Source organism: Pygocentrus nattereri, chromosome 15 (genome assembly GCF_015220715.1).
Source record: "Pygocentrus nattereri isolate fPygNat1 chromosome 15, fPygNat1.pri, whole genome shotgun sequence".
In the NCBI taxonomy this organism is placed as follows: domain Eukaryota; kingdom Metazoa; phylum Chordata; class Actinopteri; order Characiformes; family Serrasalmidae; genus Pygocentrus; species Pygocentrus nattereri.
The window spans coordinates 4,067,673-4,083,417 of NC_051225.1; the positions used below are offsets into that span (position 1 = coordinate 4,067,673).

The following is a 15,745-nucleotide window of genomic DNA, read 5'->3' on the forward strand; positions in this document are numbered from 1 at the left end:
CTGTGAAGATGTCGAGGAAAAATATGGACCCGAGAAATTCTTCTTCCTTTTGATTGTTTTTCTGTTTATTTGAATTATGAATACGACTTTATTCTAATGTATATTGTGATAAACTCACTGCTGAGGTCAACTGGTTAAAAATGTGCTTAGACGCCTAAAACTTTCACACAGTACATTAAAGGCATTTAGCAGACGCTCTTATCCAGAGCGACTTACAATTTGATCATTGGTGAAAGTGGTGTTAGGAGTCTTGCCCAAGGGCTCTTATTGGTATAGTGTAGGGTGCTTACCCAGGCAGGTGTTGAACCCCAGTCTACAACATAGAAGGCAGAGGCGTTGCCCACTACACTACAATAACCACAGTATAGTGTTGTTTTTTGTCCCATCTTCTACATGAGACAAACTTAATGTGATTAAAAAACAAAATAAAAGAGATAATATAGAACATGTCCTTCCTTTTGCACAGACCATTTTATGTTGATGTCAAATAAACAGTGATGGTGTATTATAATGTGCAGAAGTGTGTCTCTAGAGGATGTGTTCACTTATTTACACTTAGAAATACACTTAAAAACAGCAAAAAGTCCTTAGAGACAGTGTGTTGAATGGAAAAGTACAGTGACGTTATCCTCGGCGTGGATGTCGTTTCTCTGCAGAGGAAAGTAAAGAAGCCTCAGAGCTCACTGAGCTCACTGAGCTCACAACTGCCAGCTGAAGCGTTTAAAGCTGCTATTAATAGAGAATGTATTGCATAAGATTCACCTCTCTGTGTTTTTCTTTCTTTATTCCCTTTATTCTCTTCTTCTCTCGCTCCTGCTTTCATTAACACTCTGCCTTTCCTTATTCCCTAATTTCGCTTTTTACCAACCTGCTCACTTTCCCTTCTCTTTTCCTCCATTCTACCTCTCCCTCTGTCTTTTTCCTCTTGCTCTCTTTGCCTCTTCCTCTCTTTTTCTCCCACTCACTCTCTCTGACTTTCTTTCTTTCTTTCTTTTTCTCTTTCTGCCTCTCTCTCTATCTTTTCTTTTCCTTCTCACTTGCTTTCTCACCCACTCTCTCTCTCTTTCTTTCTCTCTCTCTCCCCTGATTGTTTTGTCTTGCTTTCTCTTTTTTTGTCTTTTCTCTTTTCCTTGATTTCTGCCATTTGGTCTTTCTTTCTTTCTTTTCACATTTTCTCACCCACTACCTCTCACTTTCTGTCACTTGTGCTGGCTGCCATTTCGCTCATTCTCACCCACTCCCTCCCTCTCTCTCTCTCTCTCCCTCTCCCTGCCTCGTTCTCCTCCTCTGCACGTCTCCTTTGGCAGACCTGAACGAGTGCCGCACTAAGCCGGGTATTTGTAAGAACGGCCGCTGTTTGAACACACTGGGCAGTTACCGCTGCGAGTGCAATGATGGTTTCGAGCCGAGCTTCTCCGGTACCGAATGCATGGGTAAGCCTGCAGGACACATCTGAAGGACTTGGAGAACATTCACGCACACAGAGCTGCACATATGCTTCCACAGAAACACACAGACACACACACACACCCGCCATACACTCGCACATGAGGCGGCGATACGCCACTGTTTAGTAATATGACTCCTTAAAGACAAACTCACAAATATGACCAACTACACTGCAGCGAAATCAGCATCATCTCACATCATAAATCATAAACGACGTATCACTTGGCCCGTTTATGACCCACGGTTTTAAAATGTGTCCGAAACCCAGCCTTCATTGACAAAGACAGAGGTGCTCACCTCTAATTACTACTTGCATCAGTGCATGTGTAAAAGTTCTAATAACTTTAAATTCTATATTTGATTATTAATAACAATAACAATTTATTGCCAAATAATATCGATCACCGGTGTATCCTGCACTCAACTTTTACATGAAAAAATGAGATTATTCCAGTTGATATATCACTGGTCCTCCAATCTATGTTCCTTAGAATGCTGTGAACCGTTACTGTCCATTTCTGGACATGTTTATTCCGTATTTGAATTTTCTTTCAGTTTTTGGAAATTTTCACACAAAGGCTACGTTCACATTACGAGCCTCATCGCTCAAATCCAATCTCTCTGACACGATGGTTCACACTCATTTAGGTCAGGGACTCAAATCTGTCATTAATGTGATGAACCGGCTCCTGAACTGACCCTCATGAGCTCCTCCTACTCAGTAGGTGACTGAATCACCGCATCATCAGCACAAACTAACGAGCAGAACGAGCTTCGCTGAGAAGATCATTAACTCTGATCAGCTCTCAGCTTCATTATTAGAGCCAGACGGAGGAGGAAAAGGTGAGAACTTCCGTTTGGCGCTGCTGCCATGGTAACGCTGAATGATGGCACACGGGCAGTGGAAAAAAGCACCTGAATTCCGATCTGAGTGTCACATTGGCTACGTCCACATTACCAGGCTGAAGTGGCACAATTTTTTTGCCCTAATGTGGCTCAGATCTGGTGTTTTCAGGGCTGTGTGGACGCAAATCTGATCTTCTTCAAATCTGACCTGAGCCACTTTCGTATGTGGTCCTAGATCGGATACGTATCCGATTCGTGGCCATGTGACCTTAATGTGACGCTCAGATCAGAGTTCATGAGCTTTTTCTCCACAGCGCGTGTGCCATCATTCAGCGTTACCATGGCAACAGCACTAAACAGAAGTTAAAGCCTGTAAACGGTGGAAAAGCAGCTCATCTCACCTTTTTCTCCTCCGTCTGGCTCTAATAATGAAGCCGAGAGCTGATCAGAGTTAATGATCTTCTCAGCGAAGCTCGTTCTGCTCGTTAGTTTGTGCTGATGATGCGGTGATTCAGTCACGTGACGCTACTGAGTAGGAGGAGCTCATGAGGGTCAGTTCAGGAGCCGGTTCATCACATTAATGACAGATTTTAGCCACTTACCTAAATGAGTGTGAACCATCGTGTCCAAGCAAAAAAACTGGATTTGAGAAATGTAATGTGAACGTAGCCAGTATGGTCGCATGGCCATGAATCGGATACGTATCTGATCTAGGACCACATATAAAAGTGGCTCAGGTCAGATTTGAAAACATCAGATCTGAGACGCATTAGGGCAAAACATCTGATTTGTGCCACTTCAGCCTGGTAATGTGAGTGTAGGCAAAGTAAAGGACAGCTGCTGAGCTCAGATGTTCAAATGCTTTTGTCGTTTATTGCTAAATAAATAAAATGTTTTGGTCACATGACACTACTGATTTTACCAAAACAATAGAAAATCCAAGTCTCATTGTGAATAAATGCCCCTCAATAAATACCCCTCCTCATATTTTTTGACCATCCTGATTTGCACCCCACTCTTGGACCTCTGTTTAACTCTCGCCCGTCTTTCCTTCTTCAGATAATCGTCAGGGTTTCTGTTTCACTGAGGTTCTGCAGACCATGTGCCAGCAGAGCTCCACCAACCGCAACAGTGTCACCAAGTCCAAGTGCTGCTGTAACGGGGGCCGCGGCTGGGGCCCGCAGTGTGAGCTGTGTCCGCTATCCGGCACCGTTCAGTACAAGAAGATGTGTCCACTTGGTCCAGGATACGACACCGACGGCAGGGGTGAGACATTTTTTCCATTCTTTCAGAGGGAATTTTGCTGTACAGTATGACCAAAAAGGGGCAGTCGTGGGCTGGACGTTAGGGAATCAGCCCTGTGACCTGAAGGTTGCCGGTTTGATCCCTTTGGCCTACAGTCCATGACTGAAGTGCCCTTGAGCAAGGCACCTAACACCCAACTGCCCCCTGATAGGGCTGCCCACTGCTCCGGGCAATTGTGCTCACTGCCCCCTAGTGTATGTGCTCACTAGTGTGCATGTATGTGGGTGTTTCACGGCACAGATGGGTTAAATGCAGAGATCTAATTTCACAGTGTGCAAACACAGTGACCAATGGTTCTTAATTCTAAAAGCAGGGGGTTAAACTTAGAACAAATTGTAGTTTACCTGTAGATTTAAGGCAGTTTTATATTTTGATCATGTTTGCTTTTGAAACTGAACTAAAGTGGAACCTGATTCCCCAGACATCAACGAATGTGAGGTGCTGCCCAACCTGTGTAAGAACGGTCAGTGCATCAATAGCGTGGGCTCATTCCGCTGCCACTGCAACGTGGGTTACACCAACGACTTCAGCAGAACATCCTGCGTCGGTACGGCTTCACTTTTATTTCATCATGTCTGTGTGATCATCTAAATCGCTAGAAAAAACCGAATGACGTATCTCACTAACACTGTATTTACACATTTTATTGGCGAGTAGCTAAACAAGGAATCAAGTTCACAGGAAACTGTGCTTACTTATCCTTACCTAATTAGTACACCATGACAACACAAAAGTGAAAGATGTGTAAAATAGGTCTTGGATATAGTACATGTACTATATCATATTACACATACACTCACCAGCCACTTTATTAGGTACACCTTGCTAGTAAAATGCTGGACCCCCTTTTGCCTTCAGAACTGCCTTAATTCATCATGTCAGACTTTCAACAAGGTGTTGGAAACGTTCCTCAGAGATTCTGGTTGGTTATTTGAGTTCCTGCTGCCTTTCTATCATCTGGAACCAGTCTGCCCATTCTCCTCTGACCTCTCACATCAACAAGGCGTTTTCGTCCACACAGCTGACCGCTCACTGGATGTTTCCTCTTTTTCTGACCGTTCTCTGTAAACCCTAGAGATGGTTGTGCGTGAAAATCCCAGTAGATCAGCAGTTTCTGAAATACTCAGACCAGCCCGTCTGGCGCCAACAACCACGCCACGTTCAAAGCCCCTTAAATCCCCTTTCTTCCCCGTTCTGATGCTCGGTCTGCACTTCAGCAGGTTGTCTTGACCACCTCTACAGGCCTAAATGCAGTGAGTTGCAGCCGTGTGATTGGCTGATCAGCTATTTGTGTTAACAAGCAACTGAACAAAATTGTACCTAATAAAGTGGCCAGTGAGTGTATATACTATATTACTCAACACATTTCCATATAAATTGAGTGAGACTACATGTAATGCAAATACAATTAACATCGACATATTTTTAGTTTGGTTAATGTTTTGTGGGTAACTGATGATCAATATTGATATCAATGTCGATATTATGTCTCACGCATGTTGTTCTATGTGCCTCAGATTTGGATGAGTGTTCTCAGTCTCCTAAGCCATGTAACTTCCTATGTAAGAACACAGAGGGCAGTTACCTGTGCTCTTGCCCGCGAGGGTACATCCTACAGCCGGACGGAAAGACCTGCAAAGGTGAGTCTTACACTGGCACCTCAGTTAAAGCAGTGAAAAGCAACGGAAGAATACATTATCGTCCACTGTCCTACCTTCTAGTTCCACTCACAAATTTGAGCACCTCCTACTCTATCTCAGGTTATTTTTAGTACCAAAAAAGGTTCTTTGGCCTACTTTTTGGTGCTATATAGAACCGTTTCCAAACATTTTCCATATAGAACCATCTACAGCACATTTTCCATCAATCTGAAAAACGCTTTCACGGTGCACAGAACCCTGTAATCGTACAAAGGGTTCTTTGAGTGTTTTTCTTGCTGAAGAACCCTTGAAGAACCACCTTTTTTTAAGAGTGTACCTTATAGTTTCACTATGTTAGTGTACACTTTATCGGTCCCCTTCTTTACTCTTCATCATTGGTCAGATTCTGGCCACAGGGCTGCTGTTTTCCAGACACTATCTTGTTGTTGGTCCATACTAATGCTTACATGGTAGGGTGTGCGGTGCTGGTGTGAGTGTATCAGACATTTAACATGTCAGTGTCACTGCTAGGATCAGAGTGGACCACAACCCCTAAAATATCTAGACAAGAGCGGCTCTGTGGTCAGAAACTGAACAATGAAGAGCTAGTCTAGGGGTTGGCCACCCAAGAAGAGCCGTTTTGTTCTTTCAACAAAAAGCAAACCACTTTAGGAGCCACAACATCTTATGTCCATTTTACCATCTTGGCTGTAAATACGTCTCGGTTTGTGCTGATGCTTTAAGCTGTAGCTCAGCTATAGCTGCTTTTCTCACATCTCCAGCAGGAAACTTTTCCTCCAAAGTAGAACAGTTTCTTGTAAAATGTCTCTCAATCTGTGACTTTTTACAAGGTTGAAGTTGCTTCTGATTCGCCAGCTTCTTGATTGAATTGTTCCCTTCCACCTTAAAAGGTGCCTGAAGCGCCAGATCGGAACTGCTTCACTATTTAAGGTGGAACGGGACAATTCGAACACGAAGCTGGCGAACGAGAAAGTGACTTCTGCTTTATGACTTTTTAGTGTTTGACAGTTTCTCGTTGCAGATTAAATGTATCAGGAATCCAGCTGGAGTGAATATGAATGTGAATAAGTCCGTCTCCAAATGATTGACATTCATCTTAAATCTTTCTCTTTGCCTTTTCGTAGCTACTAGCTAGACAATATTTCTGACTGTGTTGTTAGGTGACCAGAAGTCTGTGTGCCGACCTTCAGTGAATATGCAATTATACAACTCCAGCGTTTAAGACCAACTGTGTTGAACAATCACAGAGCTTTATTTTACTGTAAAGGAGGATTATTTTATTATTATTATTATCTACAAACCTAATTCAGCTGTGGAGCCGCAACAGGGCAGGAAAAGAGCCGCATGTTTCCAACCCCTGAGCTCGAGGACGACTAACACAAATTGTGCCATAGATGGGCTACAGTACACCAGCAAGTGGTGCTACAAGAGAGGGGTTACTGATAAAGTGACCAGTTATCTTAATATTGTGGATGGTTGATATTTATGTACATATGTACGTCTTTAATCTCAGACTTGGACGAATGTTCTACCAAGCAACATAACTGCCAGTTCCTCTGTGTGAACACCATCGGAGGCTTCGCCTGCAAGTGTCCCGGTGGGTTCACTCAACACCAGACAGCCTGCATCGGTAAGTGTGCCCACATATAAAGCTACAGCTCACACTCCTAGCAAGCATCTCCTGGTAAAAGCTCCATTTCTTTAGAATCTATGCAAAACTCTTCCTATTATTTGGAACCATGCATCTTGGTAGGTGTGACTTTGCTTGTAAAGTCGCCATATGTCATTAGATACAAGTACAATTGAACACAAATACAGTAAAACCAAACAAGAATGTCTTTTTTCATGAAAGTAGTTGATATTTTGTGAACTGAATAACAGAGTTTGGCTCCAGATCACATGGATTTAGTCATACCCATCAGCAGCACACCTGATTTCATTTAAAGTATTGATTAGACAAACCAGGTTTTGGTTTTACAAGTAATAGATAGCGTCCAAGAAGAGGCGTTTGGAAATGGTTCAACAAATTGTACGCATGATAAAATTAACATTCATACAATTATTGTATTAACGTAATTTGAATTCATTGTAAAATAAGTGTTTTCTGAGTCAATGAATGCAGGCTGACCAGATAAATTGCCTTTTAAATACAAATTTAAGCACAAAACCTGATCCTACATTACTCTGAGCAGCCTTAGAAACGTGTATCTATGAGTAAATCGGAGCGAATGTGTGTTTGTGAGGTTTTTCTGGTTCTGATCGAGTGTTTTTTTTTTCTAACTGTTAGATAACAACGAGTGTACGAACCAGCCAAGTGTGTGTGGGTCGCGGGCGTCCTGCCTCAACACCCCCGGCAGCTTCAACTGCGAGTGTCAGAAGGGCTTTTCTCTGGACAGCACCGGACTGGAGTGTGAAGGTGATGCTAACAGCTAGGGTCAGGGAAAGGGCAGCTGAAAAAAACGCATTATTTACCAGTGCTGGAGCAGCCATTTGGGTGTTTTTGTTTGTTTGGATGTTTTTTCTCCTGATTAACTTGTTGCATTTAATTTTCAACAATATGGATTAAGAAGGTAACATCCATGTCATATCAACAATCATCATCCAAGTCATATATGTCTTATACAGTACATTTTGATTTTCCTTTGGGGTCAGAAAACAGGCTTAAATCTGATTATTCATCAGTACTGGAGAAGTTATCAGTTGTTTAAATATATCTCTGGTATGAATGGTTTGCTACGGTTGAGTCATCTCTTAATATCGCTGCTGTCGGACTAAATCCTCGCATCTTTTTTCAGTTTTTGACATAATTTGAAAAAGCCTCATGCTCTTTACATTGTGTATAAATTTCATGATGAATGGACCAAAGGAAACGGCCCAAACTCTGGTTCCATTGACTTACATCAAAAGTAAAGTTTTTTCCTTCTCCTGTAAAGTGACCATTTTGGAGATATGAGGTTTTGTTCTGACAGCAGGGATATTTAAAATTCAACAGTACAAGTTAATATCAAAACACTCGTCCAGAAATATGTATTCTTGTAAGCTTTGAATTGTTTAAATGAAGCTAGTTTGCCCCAGCCAGTGTTTCCATGCATCATATATATCTACCATTCAAACGTTTGGAATCATTTTGCTGTATTAAAATTTTTTAAAATTTTATACACAATAATAACATATATTTTTGTACATGTATTTTGGTGTCTCTTTACTGAAGAGCAGCATTCATAAGGCTACACAGCACCTACAACTGACATAATACTACATAGACATTTATAAACGGATGCTTGGTGGAATAAACCTTCCTAAATCTTATGTAGGTTTATGTCAGTTGTTTTTCAAAGGCTTATATACATGTCAGCCTTATGAACACTGCACCGCAGTAAAGCGTCAAGTCAAGATTTCAAGAATACTGTGACCAGGATGACAATATCTGCCTGAACGCTGCTTTTGAAAACTGATGGATATGGATATGAATTCTATTATTAAGCAGTCTTGCCAGTTTTTCTTTTTTTCTCTTGGAGTGTTTCTCTGGGAAAACCTCCGTTTGGAGGGCCATGTAGCTCAAACACTTCGCCCCACCCCTCTAGCCCAACAAAAATCAGGACACTCTACTCCTAGCCATGAACACGCTGTAACGGGGAGCGAGGAGGTGGACGCATGTGCTGAGATAAGCAAGATTTATTAAGGGCAAATCCAGGGTCATAGCCGGTTGGTTAGTGTAGTGGTTAACACTTCTGCCTTCAACATTGTGGACTGGGGGTCAATCCCCCACCAGGGCAAATATCCTACACTATACCAATAGAGTCCTTGGGCAAGACTCCTAACACCACCTTGGCCTACTTGTGTAAAATGATCAAATTTAAGTCGCTCTGGATAAGAGCGTCAGCCAAATGCTGTAAATATAAATGAAACAGTCCAGGGTGAATGAGCCAACACGGATAGATCGGGGACCAGACATGACAAACCAGAATCAAACAAACACCAGTACAACCAACTACACAGACAGAGATGCAAGCAAAGACAAGGGGCAAACACAGGGCTTAAATACACATGGAAAACGAGGGACAGGTGGAAAACAGGGGGAGGCAATCAGGGGCGGAGTCATGAAACAAGGGGGCTAAACCAAAACATGGACAGGACTGGGAGGAGCCAATCGTGACACATGCAAGAGGGGGGTTAAGGGAAGATGGAATTGGGCCTATGTACAGTGCATTTTAATGTGAGATTAAGATGGTCTTTGGTAATTGTGCTCTACTGAGGTTGCATATGGAGACAAGGCTGACAGATACTGTAGTATACCAGATCCACTGGTTAAAAGCAGACCCTATTGAACTGAACTGAACTGAGCTGTTTTTGGTGCAGATGTGGACGAGTGCGTTGGTAACCACCGCTGCCAGCACGGATGCCAGAACATGCTGGGTGGGTTCCGCTGCGGCTGCCCGCAAGGTTACGTCCAGCACTACCAGTGGAACCAGTGTGTGGGTGAGTTTCACTCTGATACTCCTCGTCCTCCTCAGCACAGCCAAAAACGCCTCGCAGACTCAAAACTAAAGCTGCAGTAAGGAGGCAGAGTTACAAACACAAGCCACTGCATCGATGATGTACAGACAAATACATCAGTCTAAAGCATTATTTTACACCGTCAAGCTTTAATGTAGCTCTCCAAATAAATGCCATTGTATTATTGCCATTAACAATAGTAGTTATTATACACACAGTACTGTGAAAAGGTTGAAGGCTCTCAAGAAAATTGCGTAAAACGTATTATTTCAGCAATGTCTGTTGCTAACATTAGCATAAACACAAATAAACATAAATACAGTCAAATGTTTATATTTTTTTTCCAAGCAAATTTGATGAGCTGCTTAGAGAAACGCAGATTTGGATCTCTTTCTGCTTTACAACTCCCCCATTACATGAATTTGTTAATTTAATGAAATGTTATCCATAAAATATTATTATTCTTTAATTAGTCAAACCAGGTATTGGATTGTATCTGGGTCGTTCTATAGAAGCGTCCACTGTTCGGACCTCCATAGGAGTCACTGGTGTTACCGATCCTCACTGGTGTTCCACATAATAAAGGAAACATCAGAGACGTTTTTAATGAACGAAGCATTTCACAGAACATCAAACCACACGCTGTCCATCAGGGAACGTCCATTAAAATATGGAATTTAATCCATTTGTCGTCTATTTTTTCACAATTACGTCAGAATAAAGTCGGTCGCACCAGTGACGTCAGCTAAAAGCTTCATATGAGATCATGAGCTGAATGAGAAGATCTCTGAGAGCTGAGAGACGCAGTGGACTCACCACGAGCTTTTCTTCATAGATCCTCAGAAAACAGGTCAAAGGGAGTCGAGTGACGTCATCGGCGTGACTTTTATTTCAAAATAAGAGATTTTTGTTACACGGTAACACCAGTGACACGACGCCTGGGGGACTTTTATTATATATTTTCTAATATTTATTGGTGTTTGTTTTCTTTCTGTCATTTAATTTGTATATTTCTTAGTCATGTGGAGATTATTTTAGTAAAAATGACAGAAAAACATGTTCTTCACACATGACTGGGGACGAGCTCTTCTGTGGTGCTTGGAATTCTAGATAATCATTAGTTTATAAACTGATATTGCCTACTTGAAGCTCAAGAAGGTGTAATTGTTAATATAACATTATTTTATTTGAAATAAATTGTAAGCCTGACATGTTTTTCAAGTGTAATATATCTGTAAACGCTAAGGACACATCAATGGACATTTCTGTAGAATGAGCCATCTATGAATAACACTGTGAATAAGAGGTTTAGTAGTGGCTAAATGAACACACTGACATACATAAACTCCATCACTACTTATTGCTTTATTGTATTTTCTAAACAAGTAAACAGCTGCTGTCTAGATAAACAGCTTAAATAACATTTTCTCAGGAGCCTAAAACATTTGCACAGTACTGTATATATTAAAAATGATTGCTTATTTGATTAGATGATTAGTAATGATTCATAAACATGTTTAGTACTGGCTGAACATGTTTACTGTAAATATATTTGGTGATGAGAAATGTATTTATTGCCTGTATTGAAGGTATTTTCACTTGTTGACATTGATCAAACTTACTTATTTCCTTCCTTTCTTCCCTCTGTCCACCTCTCTAGATGAGAACGAGTGTACAGGCAACCAGGTGTGTGGTTCGGCCTCGTGCTATAACACTCTGGGCAGCTATAAGTGCGTCTGTCCGTCAGGGTTTGATTTCCAGGCCAGTGCTGGTGGGTGTCAGGACGTTAATGAGTGCGCTATGGGCAGCAACCCGTGCAGCTACGGCTGCTCCAACACGGATGGAGGATACCTGTGCGGCTGTCCAGGAGGCTTTTACAGAGCGGGACAGGGGTGAGCTCACAGTACTTAGACTAAAACACTGCAGGCCTGATGATTACAGTGAGAACTGGCCTGTTCTTTAGCTTTTTCACTGTTCTAGAGGGAACAGACCACATAATGTGATTGATTATTGATAAACAGGAGACAAAGCCCCATTTTTGGCTTAAACTCCAGGCTTATTATTCAGTTATTAATCTTAAGACTTATTATGTAGCTATTGCTATGAACTGTTTGCTAACTTCTATGCATTATTAAGTAACTACTATGAATAACTTAGTAACTACTATGATTTATTCATTCACCAGTATGAATTATTCAGTAACTACTATGAATTATTCAGTATCTACTATGATTTATTCATTAACCACTATAATTTATTCATTAACTACTATGATTTATTCATTAACCAGTATGAATTATTCAGTATCTACTATGATTTATTCATTAACCACTATAATTTATTCATTAACCAGTATGAATGATTCAGCATCTACTATGAATTATTCCGATTCTGTTGTGAATGATTAAGTTTCTACTATGAAATATTTATCATTTCCTATGAATCCCTCAGTAACTACTAGGTATTAATTATTACTATAATTTATTCATTAACCACTATGATTTATTCATTGTCCACTATGAATTATTCAGTATCTATTATGAATAATTTATTAACCACTATGAATTATTCAGTAACTACCATGATTTATTCATTAACCACTGATTTATTCATTGACCACCATGAATTACTCAGTATCTACTATGATTTATTCATTAACAACTGTGAATGATTCAGCATCTACTATGAATTTTTCAGACTCTGCTATGAATTATTCAGTTTCTACTATGACATTTATCATTTCCTATGAATCCCTCAGTAACTACTAGGTATTAATCAATATTATGAATTAATCAGTAACTGCTATGAATAATTTGCTAATCTCTATGAATTAGTAAAAACAATTAATTATTTAGTAACTACTTAGTAGTTATGTGAGTACAGAATTGAATTGTTTTATAATTCATATATATTTTAATATGTTTAATAGTTGTTAATGGAGGAGAAGTACCTGATGTCCCTCCTTTGTTTGCTGATGCCCCTCCAAACACCATGTAGACATAAAACACTGGCTTGGGAAATTAAAGTTAGTATTTAATACTGAAATCCGCCTGTGAGATTCAGTGTATAATGTGTGATGTGCTGGGCCGTAGGCACTGTATTACAGGAGTGGGCTTCCAGGGCCAGTTCAGCTCTGAGGGAGACGAGGAGAGCGCTCTGTCACCAGAAACCTGCTACGAGTGTAAGATCAACGGAGGCGCCGGCCAGAGCGGCCGCCGCAGGCGCAACGCTGCCGACAATGAGCTCAAGGTGAGTTTGAAATATGTGGGAATGTCATCAGGACAGGACACCCTGCTGTATATATAATATATAAATATAATAAGACTAAGACTTGTATAATCAGTGGTTGTATAATCTTAGGCCAGCTTTACACCGTGAAACTGAAACTTTCATGCAACTAGTTGCATGTTTAACAAAAGCGGCCATTAAGAGAGGATCGAACAAATCTAACAGCTGGTAGCATTAACAGGCTGGTTAGCACAGCTGACACTAGTTTTGAAGAGCTCACGTCAGTCAGGGCAGCTTCTTTTCAACTGCCTATTAAACCATCTTCTGTTCATTCTTGTCCACTGATCTGGAGAAATCAGTCGTTTGAAATGATGGTGTTTGAAGTGATGATGTGATTTGTGATGTGACATTCTGATTGGCTGTTTCATGAAACTTGATATATGACACTTGCAACTGTTGCGGCTGAGTTTCAAATTAGTCGTGGGACACTTTACATTGTGCAATTCAAGTGCAATTTAGTTTCATGTAGGTTTCAAGCAACTAAAGTTGCATGAGACTTTTACTGTGTAAAGCCATCTGGTAACTACTGTGAGGGTCATAGGTGTGTAGTTATAAGGGTGAAGGATTGAAGTCAGGAGCCCGATGGCTTCTTAGAGTTTAAAGGGTTAATATAACATCAGTGAATGTTCTTCTATATACACTTTTCCTCCACTGGAACCCTTTTAACCCTTCTGTTTTCCATCCTGCAGGAGTCAGTGAGTCTGGCCAGTGTGGACACTCAGAGCTCCATCCCCATGAACCTGTCTCTGACGTCGCTGCAGAATAAAGAGCCGCTGCTGGAGCTGCTCCCGGCCCTCGAGCCGCTGGAGCACCATGTCCGCTACGTCATCACCCACGGCAACCAGGGCGAGTATTTCCGCCTGCTGGAGCGCCGGGACGGTAAGAGCGTCCTGCGCCTGGGCCGAAAGACCCCTCCCCCAGGCTCGTACCGGCTGGAGATCGCCTCGCTGCCGCTGTTCGGCCCACGCAAGCGCAAGGAGCTGGAGGACCAACACGACAGCGACTACCTGCTGGGGGAGATTGGAGACGCGCTGCGCATCAAACTGCACATTGACCTGCACTGAGCGCCAGCCGCAGAGACTGCCTGACCTTTGACCCCAGATTTTATGACCCCAGTCCCAACCCTATAGCGCAGGTGTCACCAATGTTGCTCCTGGAGATGTACCGTCCTGCAGAATTCAGCTTTAATCCTTCACCACCACACCTGATCCAGCTAATGAGTAGGGAAGCCTGAGTGGCTTTAGGGACTGTGCTGTGTTGTGCATGCGCCAATAGCTGCTTCCTACTGCTGAGTCTGTTGGTGCACTACAGCAAAAACCACCTTGGTACAATATAACTGGTACGTTTTTGATGTGCACCCTAGAAAACAAGGTTTTTCTTTGCAATTCATTCAGAGCATGCGTTTTTCTAAAACACTAATTTAGACAAATTTCTCATAATTTTCCCATTTTTCCAAGAACAGCCGAGATGAATTCCTCCTCTAATGGATCAGGCGGCCCGTGCTCTTTGAAATGACATTTTCCCTAGCCAGCATAAACATACTTCATTCTGTAAGACTTTTATCGCTGCTGCTACGGAATTAACGTCGATTAATTTCCAGAATCCGTACAGACGCAGTTCTCAAAAGTCCTTGATTAGCTGGATCAGGTAAGTCAGACTGGAGATTGAAGGTGAAACCTGCAGGAAGGTAGATTGGTGACCGTGTCTATAGCGCTTTTTACTGAGGAGCTCTATTCATTCACCACAAACACTGTTCTTATCCTTCCTCAGAGCTTCCGGGTTCCTATCCTGGAAAATAACGCCCCCCACCTTCATACCAAAGCTTTACAGTCAAGCTAGGAGGCTTCTGTTCACCTGCCTAATTAGAAAGGCGTGGCGAGAGAAGCTCATTAGCAACAACTGCTGCTGGAGCGACAATCTGAAACGTTAGCGACGTTAGCCGCTAAGCAGTCAAACCACTAGTGACGGCTGTAAACGACCCAAAAAGGACTTAACGTGGTGCCAAATCTTTGATGCTTCATCTCTAATCTGGGACAATCCAGTACTTCTTTCAGAATCTAATGTAGTGCCTATATCAGCCTTACAGTGCACATGCGTGTCTCATGTAATACAAAGAAATATATTGATTTTTTACTTTTCAGAGAAAGCCCAAACAACCACTGACCTTTCTGTAGCCTAATCTCAGTGACCACTGGGGTCAAAGGGTATTCCATTCAGTATTCAGTCACTTGTAATGGATTGTACTGTTTTTTAAAAAAAAGTCACACGAAGGACTGCATCAACAATCACAACGTTTCAGGTGAAAATGGGAGCTGAACAGGCGTTACGCCGGCGGGGTGACCGACCATGCTGTAGGACACTTACCTAAACCGCTGAGTCTATTTCCAATAATGTAGCGTGTGAACATCGGAATATTCCATGTGGTGCATTAGGGTTTGAACTGAACTCATCAGGTTTGATCATCCCTGATTGAAGTCATATATGGCTTTTAAAGGAGTAGCTCAGTAAAGTATCGAATTTGCATTTTTCTCCTCATCCTAAATGTATTGAATTGAACTCAGAAATATTAGCCAACAGAGGAATTTGACCTCTGCATTTAACCCATCCGTGCAGCGGAACACCCACATACATGCACACTAGTGAACACACACACACTAGGGGGCAGTGAGCACACTTGCCCAGAGTGGTGGGCAGCTCTA

The 15,745-nt window shown here is 41.8% G+C and overlaps 1 protein-coding gene across 1 annotated transcript in view; it reads left to right on the forward strand.

Annotated features, from left to right (window-relative positions):
• Nucleotides 1–15,745, forward strand: part of fbn2b (fibrillin 2b) — a 136,551-nt gene extending 120,806 nt beyond the window's left edge. The window contains exons 56-65 of the mRNA XM_017720734.2: nt 1,308–1,433; nt 3,355–3,561; nt 4,022–4,147; nt 5,118–5,240; nt 6,775–6,891; nt 7,549–7,677; nt 9,621–9,740; nt 11,419–11,650; nt 12,851–13,007; nt 13,736–15,745. Of these exons, the coding sequence (XP_017576223.1) occupies nt 1,308–1,433; nt 3,355–3,561; nt 4,022–4,147; nt 5,118–5,240; nt 6,775–6,891; nt 7,549–7,677; nt 9,621–9,740; nt 11,419–11,650; nt 12,851–13,007; nt 13,736–14,110 (1,712 nt within the window). The 3' untranslated portion in view covers nt 14,111–15,745. The remainder of the gene's footprint in view (nt 1–1,307; nt 1,434–3,354; nt 3,562–4,021; nt 4,148–5,117; nt 5,241–6,774; nt 6,892–7,548; nt 7,678–9,620; nt 9,741–11,418; nt 11,651–12,850; nt 13,008–13,735) is intronic.